This window comes from Cladophialophora yegresii, assembly GCF_000585515.1.
Source record: "Cladophialophora yegresii CBS 114405 chromosome Unknown aczIN-supercont1.5, whole genome shotgun sequence".
NCBI classification, from domain to species: Eukaryota; Fungi; Ascomycota; class Eurotiomycetes; order Chaetothyriales; family Herpotrichiellaceae; genus Cladophialophora; species Cladophialophora yegresii.
Window position 1 is genome coordinate 630,603 of NW_006913049.1, and position 15,586 is coordinate 646,188.

Genomic DNA, 15,586 nt, shown 5'->3' on the forward strand with positions numbered 1-15,586 from the left:
TGTCCAGTATACACCTCCCTGTATTGACCTCTCTGCACCTAAAGGGGCCACTTTGTTCCCGCATGGAGACGTGCTTCAAATAAAGGCGATGTGCAGAGGTCAATGTTCCTCACTCTCCCTAATGTCGGGTGGGCCGTGCTTCTTTGATCAGAATGGGGTCAAGGGGTTCCTCACGAGTTTGTCTAGGACACTGGGACCGCATGTCAATCGAAAACGGGTCGTAACTCTCCCGCTGAGAGTGACAATGCACAGGTGTGGGGGTGTGTCTCCTTGGCGAAGAGCTGATGTAACGCGCAAGCGGGCAGCCCGCCGTTGGAGGAACCCGGGCCTTTATAGGTCAAGCCAGATGACAAAAGAAGTGGCACAGTGACGTGGTCAGACCAGATTACCACTAGATAAATTATACTTCTAAGCCACTTTCCAACCAATTTTTCTGAGATGATACCATATAGTATTGATATACACGAGGAGTGTCTAAAGCCTAAAATATACTTATGCAATTCTATATAATAGCTAGCACCATAATTTTCGAACACCAGCGAAGAAGAGCCTAGACCTCTACTTGTCATTATTTTGGTGTGCCACTTATTTTGTCACCTGGCTCGGTCGAGGTTAATAGTTTTCCCGCGTAGCTGCATTAGGATAAGAGCGGCTGGATCCATCATCCCCCTAACAGTGGGAGACATCATCACTATTGACCTCGTTCCCCACTAAACAAGACACTCCCACACAACAAAGGAATAAAACGGAACAAGACGTATTCTTTTACGTTCCTGAATCACGCGTCTCAGCTCGTCGACACCCCGAGGCAATGGTGTGAGCCACTCGTGGACGCGCCTGGCCGCCGCCATGGAAAGAAATGCCCACGTTGGTGTGTCAGCGCAATCCCCTCCCGAGGCGTGACCCGGAATGATTCTTGCCGCTGGCACGGCCTCGTCGTCAGCGCAACTCGATAAAGCGTTTTCAACGTCCTGCGTGGTAGCCAATGCGCTCAGATGTCTAGCAACCCTTGTTCTCCAGATGCGGCTCCGTTTGGGCCGGATTCAAAATGTCTCGAGATATTCCAAGCCAACGAACCGCCCAGTCTCGACCTTTTGCTCGCCCTTGCAGTTAGACGTTGAACCGGAAAGCGTCCACCTTCCAAGAACAAAGACCCCTCTGGTTCATGGCTCATCACCGCGGCACACGCGAGCGAGTCAAGCCACCTTGGTCGTGCGTCTCAAAATTCGCCGTCTGGGCGTGTCCGCGACCGCCGAAGGAGTTGCTCAACGTGAAACAATCCCCCCAGCGCTGAGCGATCATCTTTGTCCGCTGGCTTAGACAGTCCTCACTGCCACTACTGCCAGCATGGCCGGCAGGCGGCCCTCAGCCTTCATCACAGGTACATATATCTCCGCCACGTCCCCGAAAACTCCAGCAGCAGCATCAACAGACCACCAACGTGAAAGAAGCCGATTCGACAGCCGCACAATCGTCCACTGCACCCACCACATCCTCGGCGCTCGGCCCACACGCCAGCCAGCAGGATAGCACAGCTACCTCAACCGCCCCTCTGATCTTCCCAAGTCCAACGGGTCTCTTCCGCACCGCACTCGAGTGATCCCCTCCAACCCCTCCACACCTTCCTCCCCCTCGTGGCCCGACCTGATTCTGTCCAACGATGGCCGTCGCGCGGAGCTCGACTAGACCTGTCGGCCGACCGGCTGCCCAGGCCTCCTCCTGTTCCTCGGCCGATGTGGACTTTGAAGCTGCCTACGAACAGGTGTTGAAAGCGCAGAAAGCCCGCGACACATCCGCTCGCCGCGATCAACCCGCAAGCAAGACTGCCACGGCCACGGTGTCCCACTGGATTTGGTGCCTGGTCCGCTGGTGTCTATCTGTGGTCTGCTGGTGTTTTTCCCTGATCTCTCATTTGGTCAAGTGGCTGGGGCTAAGCTGGGCCCTAGCTCTCGTCTGCTGTCTTCTGTACATCTTCCAAGAGCACCTCCGTCTGGGGCCGTTGTTTCAACTGATGTTGAGCCTCTTCGCCACAGCGACAAAGCTTATCAGCTCCCCCGCGCAAGACAGATCGTGGCGTGTTGGCCCACCCCCGCCGCTCATGCCGTTTCACTACCCCAACACGATCGACTCCATCGGGATGATCGCGGAGGATTCAGTCTACCGACTCATGGCCGCCGTCGGAAAAGAAGACGCAATTGTGCACGTCGCGTTCGGGCACGCCGACCACATCAGCAGCCTGGGTCACGAAATGTCCACTTTCCACGACAGCGTGTCAAGGAGGGCGGCAGACGAGCTCCTGGTCCTCGACACGTCGACCACCTGGAAGGTCGCGGCGTGGCTCTCAAACAACCTGTCTCTCACCTCTACGCGCCACCAAGACTTGCATCTCGAGGACTTCGAAATCTTGAACGAGACGGCCGCCCACCTTCTCCAGGAGATCGACGCCGAAAAGCGGACCTGGCGGGCCTGTGAAGAGTCCAGGCTACTACATGTGCGCGGCAGGCAGAGAAAGCTAGACCGGACGTACGGAGTGGTGAGCGGGCTGAAGTCGGCGTTCACCTTCCTGCAAGACGACTACACACGCGACTTGCTCCGACGAGAGATTGAGATATTGGAGAGAGAGGTCAAATTCCTGACGGACAACGTCCGAGCCCAGATGGCGTTCGTCTCCACGGAGGTCTCCTCGACGGTCAAGGTCATCAACAGGGTCACCGAACTGCTGGCTCGCGCGCAGAGCCAAGGCCAGACACTCGACCGTCGCGACCTTGCGGATCTTTATGCGCAACTCAAAAATCTCGAGACGGTGTCCACAGCAGCGCAGAACGGCGGGTGGCCATGGCCAGAGGTCTTCCAGCATTTCGGGCAAGAGCTCTCCGACGCGCTAGCTCGACACACGAGGAACCCAACCGGCCTAGGACAGGATGGAGAAGCGGCCAACGCATGAAAGGGAGAAATTACGATGACTGTACACGACGGAGCCACCTACAGAGAGGACACGTCAATTCGGGTCGTGAAGCTAAACATGTCACTGAGATCGATGGCGTCCTTGCTGCAAGAAGAGAGATCCGGTGTGGAGGCCCAGACGTTCGAGCGATATAGCTACTTTCAGGTGCTTGGATGTGGGGGCGGAGGGATTTTAGATTTCAACCAAGATAGACACTATACAATTCCACGCCGTGTTACACCGAAACTCAGGTAGCTCTTTCACCAACATACTATCGGACTCTTCACAATTTCCATATCCAAGAGGATGAGCTTAGCCGACATCGTTAAGACTCCGCCCTTAAATGCTGGGGGGCCGACTGCAGACACACAGTTGACCGCTGCGAACAACTTGAAGGGCACCCCATTCGGAGTTCGGATAAATGTCGGACAGACAGAACTTGCCTGGCGCTAGGGATGCCTAGAAAATTTGCTAGGCGCCGTTCTATCCTGAGTGTCCGAAAAGGTGCTTAAGATTACCTACGCCTTCTACTTCCAAGCCACTCCCACCTGTGTATGTGAAGCCTTCTTCACCGCCTTGGTATGGAAACTCTTGGCGTCACAATTCTCAACCTTGCCGTCGCATACGGCGAGCATGTACGGGGCTCACAGTGAAAGGCCCAGCTATCGTCAAGCAGACGCGCAAGACGGGCTGTCATCAGGCTGGGTCTGTGTGCCGATGGGACCTTCGCACTCTTCACCCGGTTCCAGGCATCCAAGGGAACCTACTCAGTCCGAATCTCCACGGCACCGCGCGGATGTGTCCAGGCTGTTCCGTTTGTCACGCCTGTTCCCTGCCCAGGCGGACGATCATCCACGTCTGCAGGACCACGCTGGAAAATGCCAATCCACAACAAAGCTGCATCCAGCTATCCGTGCGCGCGGAGCAGGCGGGGACAGAAAGAACATGATCGTGACGCCGCGTTGGAGCGGGCGAGAGGTTTGGCCTACGCCCGGGAACACTGTGCCCGCAGCGGCGTTCTACAGGCAGAGCCAAACCCACCTAGCCCTCCGTGGGTTGCAGACAAAGAGATGCTCCCGCCCAACTTTTCCAGCCTGCACAGGCACGGGATGAAGACAACGCCAGCATCTCCGCTGCATCTTACTTTTCCTCCACTGACACCCTCATCTTTGAGACCTCCCCCACAAACCAGAGCTTGCCGGGAGGGCATGCGCTACCTTCGTGGCTCTTCCCTCTCCCTGTGAAAGACTTAGACTCGCGAGAACGGGACCGGTCAAGAATTCAACCCCCCCTCCAGCGCCGCCCACCTCGGACCCAAAGCAGCATTAGCACCTATGGCGCCCTATGCCGCATCCTTCACCCCGAACGGGGACCAGCAACGCGTCAAGGCCATTCTCGACTTTATCGACGAGGTGAGGGACTCCAAGCTCGCCAGGGACATTGAACTTCCAGAAGTGGTCGTCTGCGGTGATCAGTCTGCTGGGAAAAGCTCCTTCTTGCACAGCTTGACAGGCATTGAATTCCCCGTCAGCGACGACGTCTGTACGCGCTTTGCCACCGTCCTCCACCTTCGCGACACGCCCACAGCACAGTTCCGAGCTTTTCTACGCCCTGCCCCAGGAACCCAGGCCCAAGAGGTGGAGAGGCTGGCAAAGTTTACACCGGTGGTCAGCGGCAAGGAGGAGATCAAAGGCGTGATCGATGCCGCACGGGAGCACCTCGAAGTGACGCAATCGGGCTTTTCTGACCATGTGCTTCACCTCGAGGCGTCTAGCCCCGGGAACATGAACTTTACGTTGATGGATCTACCAGGCGTGTTCAATAGCTCCAGCGACAAGCAGAGCGAGAGCGACAAGTACCGAGTGCGAAAGATGGTGTTGGGGCACATCGCGCGGCCGCGGAGTATCATTGTCTACGTTAGAGCATGCCACCTGTCTCAGGCGCAGCAAAACCTCGGGGACGAAATTGCTCGCGTCGATCCCTTGGGCACACGAACCTTCTGCGTCCTCACTAAACCTGACAAGCTCAATCCCGAGGAGGAACCCACGATCACCGCAGGCTGGATCGACCTCTTGCAACGCCAGCAGCCATGCCCCTACCACGTCGTGAAGAATCGCGCCTTCACCCAGCTGAGGTCAACCGCGTCCGAGCACGCCAGAGCCGAAGAGACGTTCCTGAACACAGGTGAATGGGGCAAGGTCTCGACCAAGCACAAAGGAATTCCAGAGTGCCAGCGCCGACTGGAGGTCATCAATGCCCAGAACCACAACGCCGTACTACCCGACGTGAGGGACGACCTCTGTCAGTCATTAGAGGGTCTCCGGCTGCAAGTCTCACGCATGCCCACCCCGCCGCCCATAAACATTCGAGAAGTGCTCCACGACGCGACCAAGTCGTTTCAAGACATCGTGGACGCTTCTCTCCGGGGCCTTTACGATGGCGACTTCTTTGAATCGCTTCCGGATCCAAGAACTGACGTGTCACAGCTGCACCAATACGTCGAGGCGCGCATCGTGACGCTGGAAGAGTTTGTGGCCACTAGTGGTAGGTCTCGCCAGACGACCCAAGCCGTCGGAGAAGCTGCTGCGAAACAACTCGGTGGCCCGGGCCTGTTCTGGGCCGAGCAGAGCCTTCTCCAAGAACTCACGGGGAAGTTAAAAAAGGCCGGCAGCGCATCTCGATTCAACCCCACACTAGCCCAAAATCTGTTCTACGACCTGGTGGACAAATGGGGCGACCACATCGATGCATTTGTCGAGGATGTCGCCGGCCAGGCCAAGGAGTTCGTCAAAGTGGCGCTGGCGTACGTTGTGAAGCCGCAGAGCCTTCCTCGCGCTGGCGAGTTCCTCGCCCAGCGCGTGCAGAAAGATGTCAGCGGGCGGCTCCGCGACCTCTTTGCCCAGCTCCGCCAGGACCACTCGACGAGAAAGCCGATCAATTTCCGAAATGTCAACTCATTCAGCACCCGAGCGCAGCAGTTCGAAGCCGTCCGCATGTCGTCGCAGAGAGCCCCGGGGCAGAGGAGCGGCATATCCCGTCAGCATGCAAGCGCGTTGGATGCCAAAGTCCTCGTCCAGGTCCTCGGCGACGAGGAATACCTGTACAGATCCGCCGCAGCCGCGACCATCATTGGCGCCGAGGAGCACTACAAGGTACGTACGTTGAACGCTTCACGACCGGCCAGCTGACGCATCACTGCATCAGTCCGAAGTCGAGAAGCTCGCCAGAATTGCCAACTTTGGCACGGTGACTAGTATCCTTGTCGAGCAACTGTCCTCGCTCCTGCGTTACCAGAGCATTGAGCGTCTTTCCCCCGACCAGGTGGCTTCCATAAGTGAAGACCAGACCCCATCGCCATCACCCGAGCGCCTCGAGCTAGAATCCAAGATCAAGACTGCGCAAGGTCTGATTGCAGAGGCCGACAAGCTGAGACCTAACCGTGAGTAGGCCGCCAGGCCTCACCCTGAACCGACGAAGAACCGTGGCCATCCGCTAACTTGCTACAGTCGGGCAACGTCTCCCTAAGCGAATCCACGCGTACGAGATTGAGGATGACCAATTGAAGTCCCGCAAACGCACTCGCATAGCAGCCCTCCAACCACGCTTCGAAGAAGATCAGTCGTCAGCACAGCGGCCGGACGTGATACCAGATTCTTACGAGGACGAGCCTCTAGAGTTTCTCGAGGATTCAGAAATGGTCGAGGTGGATTGATTCTGGCGTCATCTTCGAGGCAGAAGCTGCGGCCACCCTCATTATTCCAGGCGTTGTTAGGGCTTGAAGGGAGCGGCGCGTATAGGCACACTGTGCTTCGCATTACGTAGCGGTGCACACCATGTTGCGTTATCGTGTAACGGTACAAGAAAAGATTAGTCCCCTCCCCGCAAATAAACGTGTTTACGCAAGTTAAAGTACCACTGTATTCACAGGCAAAGGACTAGCAGATCGCTGCAACATGGGATTTTACCCCAAAACGCCAATTGGCAACGGCAAGGTCAAGAATCAATAGTCTATGGGCCGACGGACAACGGAGGCGGAATTTTATCGGTGATGTCAGCAATTTCTGTGATCCGACTTTCCACTGCAGGAGGACCGCCACATGGACGGCCCCATAGCGTACTACCTTGCCACATGGTGCCAAGTATGTACCTTGCAGAGACTCCACTGGACTTGCATCTCATCCGGCCCTTCAATTCGGCACTCAATTGGACCCTAGGCACATGAAATCGTCAATGAAACAGTCACCTAGTCGCGACGATGCTGTCGAATTGTAGTGCCCTTCTTCGAGCTCCCGCGTACGCTTCATCAGGGTCGCTGTCTCCGGAGTGTGTTCATGTAAACAGTACTGAGGTTGGCAGCGAACGCTGTGCCCACTGGCGGCGGGATCCCACGGCAACTGCAGGTCCGGTACGGAGTACATTCATTTGTTAGGCTCCACCGCACAAAATAATGTACCTAACCTATAATAGTCCAAGCCCAGAACACCTCAGATCTAACGTTGAGAAGGCGATTAACTCATACCCGTCTACGTGGCTCGAAGAATCCGCAATAGGCGAGGTATATACGACCATAAAGGAGGCGTATCATCGTCTCGTCGCCTTTTCTCTCCGAAGGCGGCAGGCGAGACTACAGACTCTCAAGGGGCGCACAGGGATTGACAGGCGAGGCTGGAATTGGTAACACCCCGGCTATCTACACAAAAAGGTTCGGTGGCGGCGGCGACGACGACGACAGCGAGGCTCCTACATAGAAGAATCAGCAATCTGCATAATGAGCAGCACGTTGACATTTGAGGCCGCCATACATTTTATATGCAGCCTTGTGCCGAGGTTTGCGCCCCCATGAAGTCTGTGCCAAGTTTGCCCTCTCCACCTCCTTACCTTCCGTGGCCAGGTGTCCTGTCCCAATTCCACCATAGACAAAGGGAGTGTCGACCTCTCCGTACATCACCAATTACGCGAGAAATATGCAGGATCTGGTGGGGCAAGAGCCGAGATGTTCCTGCCGATGTTCACTGCGTTGAGCCTCACCGCCCGACCTCTGTCCTTTGTTGTGGCCCCTTTCGTCCATCTCACGAAACTCTTGCTACGGAACATAGGCGCCTGCATCGTCTTGTGAGATTACAATCCTTGGAGAACGATCTATGCTGGGACGTCACAAGTGAACGTCCAACACTCGGCTGAGAGGGCGAGGTGGGAGCGCCCAAAATTCAGCACCGTCCGCCGTGCCCGCCTAAATGCTCTCAGTCAACACCCGAGACATTCGCCCACCCCTGCTAGCCACGACCAAGTTCACAGCGCCAGTCTCGCATCGGTGCTGGAATGCAAGACATCACGGCAGGAACGTATACTTTCGGGAAGAGTGGAGTGGGATGGCGTTGACCACGCGACCGAGACAGGCTGGGCCGGGCGCAAGATAAGAATCATGGCATTGCGTTTCAACTTTGGGATCAGAGGGGAGCGTATAGAGCCCACGACCGCATAGTTTACCTACAGTGGCATACCCCGACATCGGCCGGTGAAATGTCTGACCACTTTTCCTACGCTCCCGTCAGCCACGGCCCAGGCGGCTTTGACAATTGCCTACCAGCCGATGTCCTGGCCGACAGCGCTGGCTTTCTGCTGGAGAACGATGTTTTCGGCACGATCCCCGATACCGTCGAGCATTCTCTTGATTCAGTCACGATGCCATCACAGCACCGGCCGCCCAGCTTTGGAGATTTCTGGAACCTCGACATGCTCGGGGATAGTGCTAGCGCCCTATCAAGCAACGACGTCTCAGCTGCGGTCCCTAGCACCCACGCTCGGTCTGACCCCATCACCATGACCACCGGAAACCCGGCGACGGGCACGACCTTGAGCGCTACCAGCTTCGCGCCGTCCATCTCGGACTGGCAAGGCGTAACGCTGATGCCCGATGCCTCTTTCAACATCTTCCCCGAATGTGACATGACCCGCGACAGGGATCCCATCTCCCCATTCTACTTGCACCCACCGGATCGCGATAACGATCGACTCCACGGCTGCACGGGACGCCCTCCTCGCAACACCTGTCAACTCGATGCCCCCCTGGCACCAAATACGGCCTCTGAGGACGTATCCAAGCCATTCGTCCCACACGCGATCAGCACCATGACCACATCCCCTCGGGTCAAACCCTTTCCTTCCACGAGTCCAGTTCTGGAGATGAACATCACGCGAACAGACCCGCCTTGGTACACTGCGCCTCGGCAGCCCCCGTGTCCCGTACAACAGCCATTTTCCTTGCCATCGAGCATCTCTGCGGACGGGGTAGCCACTAGAGAAGATGAGATGAGTCAACTCCACCCAAGAGTAAAACGACGACAGCCTCGTCGCACGTCCAAGGAGGATCGTGTAGCACTCTGTGCCAGCCACCGAAAAAGAGAGCTTAGGGTTCGAAAACGATTAAATATGGACTACACGATACCGAAGCAACGCTCCGTGCACATCGAGGCTATCCGCAGATTCCTGGACCAGCCATCGGCCCAGAGCACCTGCGACTGTGGTGGAAGGCAGATAACAAACCAGGTCTGGGGTGCGTTGGAAGAGCTCCGAAGCCAATACCAGCAGCTGGAAACTTGGCGTGTCGCGTATGAGGATGCGTTGGAAAGTGGATACTGACATGGTCGGAGCAAGAGATGCTCTTCAACTCGATGGCTGACTGGGCATGGATGATTCGATGGCCGGACTTGGCTCGTCATCGCTGCTCTTGGCCGTGATGCTCGTGGGAAGTGGCATCATCTGAAAGGGACGCACCTAAGGTGTGGTGTCGGGCCTGTAGACTAATTCACCCGCAGTAGCATTGGCACCAAATGTCTTGGGACTGAATTTTGATGAAAGTCTCACCAAAATTCATGAATTCTCGTACAGTAGGACTCAACAACTTTAGGTGGAAAAGGGCTACAAAATTAGCGCTATAGTATACTTATAGCTACCGTTCCTATATACCAGAGTAGTCTTTCCTCTTCCTATTGGGTGTCTTGACGAAAGTTTAGTTAAGCTTAGGCGAGACCTTCCCTATAATCTAGGTAAGACTTAGGCGTACTCCCGGGGCAAAAACTGCCAAGACATTTGGTGCCAATGCTCCTGCGGACGGGGATATTGACTTTCCAAACCCCACCAAACCATTATGATGTGCGTCTCGCCCTTCCAGGCCTTGACACTCCAATGCACGCGCCTCAACCGAGCGATACTTCTGAGTCCCGCGTCCCCGAGAGGTTCGTCCCTTAGCATGGCAGACGCACCACTCCCTCGAGCCCTGATGATTGTAGTCTCCTTCCCATTTCCCGGGCTTCATGGCCGCCTCCAACTTCCCAAGGCACGTGCATATTTCTTTCCCTCCCTTCCTTGTGCCGCGCCGTACAAGTCGCGGTCTTCGCGCTCTGATTTCTTCCCATACCCTTCACGATCTCGTAGACTCTGAGGCTACAGGGAAGGCAGCTCGAGGGTGTGTTTAGCCCTAGAGTATTAGCGGTCGGAACGGGTTGACACCGAGATCAGCTTTGAAGTCTCCAGACGCCAAGGGAGCATCTCTGACTCGCAGGCAATCGCTGCTTCGAAGGACGAAGACGCCTCTCTATCCAGCGATGATGGAGGCGCCGAGGCATCGAAAGAGCCATCACCTCTGAGCGACACCCGTCCAATGGCCGCCACATGCACATCGCTAGCGTCGTGTTGGATCCGGCGTGCCATCCACGGCCAACGTCTTGTTCTGTTTGCGCCGTGGATTGGACATCGACTCTAGCAGGGTTTTTGTCTCAGGCGGCTGCCTCTCTTCCGTTGCGCGATGCTGGATGAAGAACCTCTACTTCCTCCCCCACACTGCTGGCCACTCTCCTCTTCCTACCCGGCTTGCTGCAGGATGCCAACATCCTAGCTGACAGCGCCGAAAACACCACTTGGGCCTCACGGACGGCGGCAAACTCTGCGAATCCTGCTTGGCCAGGACGCATGGTCGCGAGGTAACGGTCCGCCTTCGCTTGAAGCCGCGAAAGCGGCTCATTAAGCGCCTCGGGGACCTGTAGGGATGGCATGAGTTAGACGGGGGTCAGAAACTGCGGGACGGGCTTGTACCTGAAGACATTTCCACTTATGCGCCCGACAATTGTGACAACCTCTCGAGACTCTCCGCGTCAGGCCTTTTTGCGGTCGGTCATCCTGAAACAGCGGCTGGCATCTGATGTCACTAGATCATGCGTCAGGATGAGTGCAACACTCAGGGTCATCGACATACGGGTAGTACATGTATAGCTGTGCGCAGCGGAGACAGCATGGTCGAATGTGCGGCGGCATTGTGACTCGCCCTTGTAAACTGGACATTGTGCCGCCAGAGAAGCCGAAGCGGCGTTATTGGTCTCTGTGACTCGTAGGTTTTTGCCCGTGGTATTGATCAACCGTTCTGCGAGTGGCGTATGGCAGTTGAGGGCGGAAGACGGCCCTTTTTGAGCCTGGGGGATCAATAGTTGCACCTTCGTTGCTCAAGAGTGTTCCCAACAGGCGCGTTGTCGGGAAGCGTTCCGCGTCCTACGCCGACATAAACACATCAACAATGTGCCATGTTCTCCCGTAGGAACATCAAGACAACGCGACCACCGTGGAGAGTATTTCCCATTGGTTCCTTGTCCTGCATTGCTACGCGACGTAGTTTGGACATGACAAAGTGTACTGCCTGCTAAAGTGTTCCGGGTGGGGGAGGAAACTGCCGGCGGGACATTGTGCCCCCGCCACGCCCGTGACTCCAAAAGGTACAACTAAGATAATGACGGAGAGGCACAGGCTCGAAGAAGTTTGGGCTATTCATATTCCTAGAGAAGTCTGCTCGACTTTGCGACCGAAGCGTCCTCTGGTGTCGAGGTATTGATGCTCTCCCTCAGAATTTCCCAAGCCTCTCCCGCATCGAAACGACATCATTAATCAACCAACCAGACCGCTCCCAGGATGCAGGTGCCTCAGACTAAGCGTTCCGCCATAGGGCCCGACACGCCCCCAGCCAAGCGTCCTAGACTCATAAACCACCCGAGCGCACCTCGAGGCCTAGGACCACAGACCTTTACGGAGGCCAAGTTCACAGCGATCCTTGACGCCTACGGACCTCTTGATATGACGCTACCACAATTTGTCACTCTCTGCGCGTATCTCTGTACTTTACTTCGCTGGGGCTGGCACGTCCAAACCGCGGATCTGGACGCGTTTCTCACCTTATACACGACCTTTGAGTGGACGATGGCAGACAATGCACGATGTCCCAGCGCCAGAACAGGGCCGCCTTCATATCATCAGTGGTTCCTCAAGCAGTCACGCGGCCATCTACGTGCACAGATCATCACAGCGGACACCCTGCTGAAGCTATGGTCTGACAACCGCTATCACTTTCTGCGCTGCGAATTGAGCCTCTGCCACATCGGTCAACGAAATCACGCGTGGACGTCCAACAGACACACAATCTCCTAGCGGCCGCCTCGCCGGGCCTTAATGTGCTGAAGCCTCCACGCACGGCCTGACCAACCCTTCGCCTGCAAAATACACCATCTCAGGGATCTCAGCGCAGTGTCCTATTTTCGTGGGAGAGTCTCACACGCGACCAATCATGGAAAGCGAGGCGGAGGCCCCTCGCCCCTGACTGATCCCCCCCCCCCCGGCCATTAGATGCGACCTTTCCCCTGGGACCCGGAACATTGGCTGCACTCGCCGAGTTTGTCAACGCCACTGGGACATCACAGCAGGGCAGGCCTCGACAATTCCCTGCTGAGCCTCTGCAAATCATAAATACCCGACAAATGGCAAGATCGAGGGCCGTCGTCTTCTCCCGATTTTCTGAGCCCCCGTGAATCTGACCGTTCGTGTTGTTCGATCTCTCAGTCGCTGCCACCATGTCTTCGGACCTCCGGAAGGTCGAGGACGTGGGAGTCCACCTGGACAGGGAGACCGCTCGTCTTGTGGACTGGGCAGAGCATCCACCTCCTGTGTCACGGCCATATAGCTCGACGCTCGCCACCAGAACCTATCGAGGATTCACTGATGAAGATGACAAAGCCCTGGTCAGCTGGGTCGAGGCTGCATCCGCGGCAGACGTGCCGCGCAACAAGATGTACGAGGAGTATTCGGCGCTGGTGAGTCACATTCCCAGCCCTTCGAGGCCCGACACACCAACTCACCCGTCACAGAAGCCAGATCATTCTGCACTAGCCTACGAGAGCCGGATGCGCGTGCTGCAGCAGAGGGGCCTCGCACGTCCACCAACAGTTCCCGTGCGCCCCGATCGACCTTTTCCAAACCTTGATCAAGCGACAGCCACAGGACTCCCTGCGGAATCGCGAATGGCTCGTGCCAGCCCCCCTGAACATTTTGACTACGCGGACTTCCGGATGGACGTCGATCAAAGCATCATCAAGCTGCTGGGCTTGACAGACCGAGCCGCGCTCGAAGCTCTACTGCGTCAACCTGGGCTGATCACCGCCCTAAGAGAGCACGAAAGCGACTCCACGACGCCCCTCCAAAAGGCGAACTCGTCCCGGGAATGCCTTGACCAGCACGAGGGCAGAGCTCCGCATGCCTGGAAAATCACGGCGGCAACACAGGCGATCCGAACCAACAGCCCCCGATACGTGGGCGCGTCGGTCGACAAAGCAGCCTGGACCGCCGACGACCACGAGATCCGTTTCGTGGTCCGCGCTGCACTCGACGCCGCCGGCCAGGCTCCTCGAAGGCCACGCCCGCCGTTCGACGCGGACGGGTGGCTGGCACAATGTACGGAAACCTTTTGGCTGTTCAATTGGATCCGGTTCATCCACCGACCAAGCGGCGGCGAGAGCGACACGCAGTCGCGTCTACGACTCAAGAAACAGTATTGGTTGTCCCACCTCTCTCGCTCTCTCCAGCGTGTTGACAGCGACGATGTCTGCACGCCGTGGCACCTGGCAGGTTGCGGGCAACCTGACTCGCCCGAACCGGCCATCGCATCGGATGATCTCGGAACCGCGGACCTCGACCCGCCGACAGACACAAGCTCGCTGCGGCAGATGGAACCTCCCCCTCGAACATCGCCACCAGCGACACGTCGTCCGATCCCGAGGTACTCCATGCCGACCTCAAAAGACAAGAGACAGCAGAAGGGGATTTCGTGGCTCACGCAGGAGATTCGCGACGTGTTCGAGAGAAACCTGAGTCGGCGTCTGAGCGGGTGGGGATTGAGGGCAGACCGGGTCAGCACCTGTGTCCTGGTCCCTGGAGAGTGGAAAAACACGGAGCCTCTCGAAATTCTGCGGACCTTCACCCCAGATCGAGCACCGGACAGCGAGCAGCCGGACCGGCGTCTGGTGAGTTTCGCTCTACATCGCGTCACACGTCCGTCTAACCCCATACCAGACGATCTCTATCGACGACGTGGAAGTCTCTTGTGCTCGAGCAGTCGCTTGGTTCCAGGAGGAGAGCTGGCCGCGGCGCGCCGTCGAACTGGACCAATTTCTGGTTGCCCAGAGCAAGGACGCGCCCTGGGAAGAGATGCAGGGCTCTCACCTTTGCCACCACGGCTGCTGCATCAACCCTGCCCATATCGTCTGGGAACCGAAGGACAAGAACTTAAGCCGCAACGTTTGCATCACCAGCGCCAGGCATCTCCGTCGATATGGCCCCGTGCCAGGCTTGTGCGTCCAGCACGACCCTCCGTGTCTGCTCCAGGTAAGTCGCCAGGGCGCCTGCACGGTACAGGTCTCGAACTAACCAGGTCAGCATGCCTCCCTCACCACGCTCGAGAGCCTCTACATTCAACTCTTCGTCCTGTCACGCGCCAACAACCTGCCGGTGGCAGGCTCTCGTGTGCAGCCGCCGGCGGGCCACCGGATGCCGACCTTTGAGTCCCAACTCCCGCTGCAGATGCCATGCCGAGATGGTGTCTGGATCCGTCTCGACGAGCAGTCCCTCGTCGGGGGCCAGTCGCCCCGCTCGACAAGTCTCCCCAACCCGCCGTTCTCCGTAAAGTGTCGCTTCTGCAGCACTTTGAAACGATGGGTCCAGGTGGACGCGTTCTGGTCACACATTAAGAATAAGCACGACGACGTCCCACACGAGCAGCGACTCGAAGAAATTCGGCGTTCGGCGATGCAATACAAGCAGCACCCGGGGCAGGCCTCGATGGATTACAACACCAAACAACGGGTCGATCAGGCGCTGGCCTCGTCCTTCTCCTGGGAAGTGGTGAGCAATTGGCATCTGGCGAGAGACACTGTCAAGACGAAGAGATAGGAGGGGCAGGGCGAAGATCTCTACTTTTACAACACTTGAGGTGAGCGGAAAGGCCTGATCAACCGATCTGCACACCTCAAGTGGCGTAACGGTGGGAAGAGCGGGTGGGATGGGAGGGGGATGGGATCTTGGGGGCTGAACATGTCGGGGAGGCTTCTCTCCGCCGGCATAGAGGTATTAAAGCCCGGGGGCCAAAAGTCCAAACACCAACTCCTCTTCTTGCACCATTGGCCCTCGGGCTCTCCTTCCGAAAAAAAGGACTGAACTATTAGTTCTTCTAAATAGTCTAATTTTCTAACTAACTCCGTTATTAACGGGACAGCTTTTCGGAGAGTCTGATTGTGACTGTGCTTAATCGCCGAAGGGGTATTGTGCATTGTCACA

The 15,586-nt window shown here is 56.9% G+C and overlaps 4 protein-coding genes across 4 annotated transcripts; all 4 read left to right on the forward strand.

Annotated features, from left to right (window-relative positions):
* Positions 1 to 1,660: 1,660 nt before the first annotated feature.
* A1O7_06967 (uncharacterized protein) lies at positions 1,661 to 2,944 on the forward strand (the record flags this gene model as incomplete). The annotated part of the gene is made up of 1 exon (XM_007760967.1): positions 1,661 to 2,944. The coding sequence occupies one exon, from the start codon at positions 1,661 to 1,663 to the stop codon at positions 2,942 to 2,944; it is 1,284 nt and encodes a 427-aa protein (XP_007759157.1).
* Positions 2,945 to 4,278: 1,334 nt separating this feature from the next.
* Positions 4,279 to 6,656, forward strand: A1O7_06968 (uncharacterized protein; the record flags this gene model as incomplete). Its single annotated transcript, XM_007760968.1, has 3 exons — positions 4,279 to 6,096; positions 6,149 to 6,383; positions 6,451 to 6,656. 3 exons carry the CDS (start codon positions 4,279 to 4,281, stop codon positions 6,654 to 6,656), a joined length of 2,259 nt encoding a protein of 752 aa, XP_007759158.1.
* A 1,808-nt stretch (positions 6,657 to 8,464) lies between these two features.
* A1O7_06969 (uncharacterized protein) lies at positions 8,465 to 9,583 on the forward strand (the record flags this gene model as incomplete). Its single annotated transcript, XM_007760969.1, has 1 exon — positions 8,465 to 9,583. One exon carries the CDS (start codon positions 8,465 to 8,467, stop codon positions 9,581 to 9,583), a length of 1,119 nt encoding a protein of 372 aa, XP_007759159.1.
* A 3,248-nt stretch (positions 9,584 to 12,831) lies between these two features.
* A1O7_06970 (uncharacterized protein) lies at positions 12,832 to 15,202 on the forward strand (the record flags this gene model as incomplete). The annotated part of the gene is made up of 4 exons (XM_007760970.1): positions 12,832 to 13,071; positions 13,126 to 14,277; positions 14,327 to 14,638; positions 14,690 to 15,202. The coding sequence occupies 4 exons, from the start codon at positions 12,832 to 12,834 to the stop codon at positions 15,200 to 15,202; spliced, it is 2,217 nt and encodes a 738-aa protein (XP_007759160.1).
* Between the last annotated feature and the right edge of the window lie 384 nt (positions 15,203 to 15,586).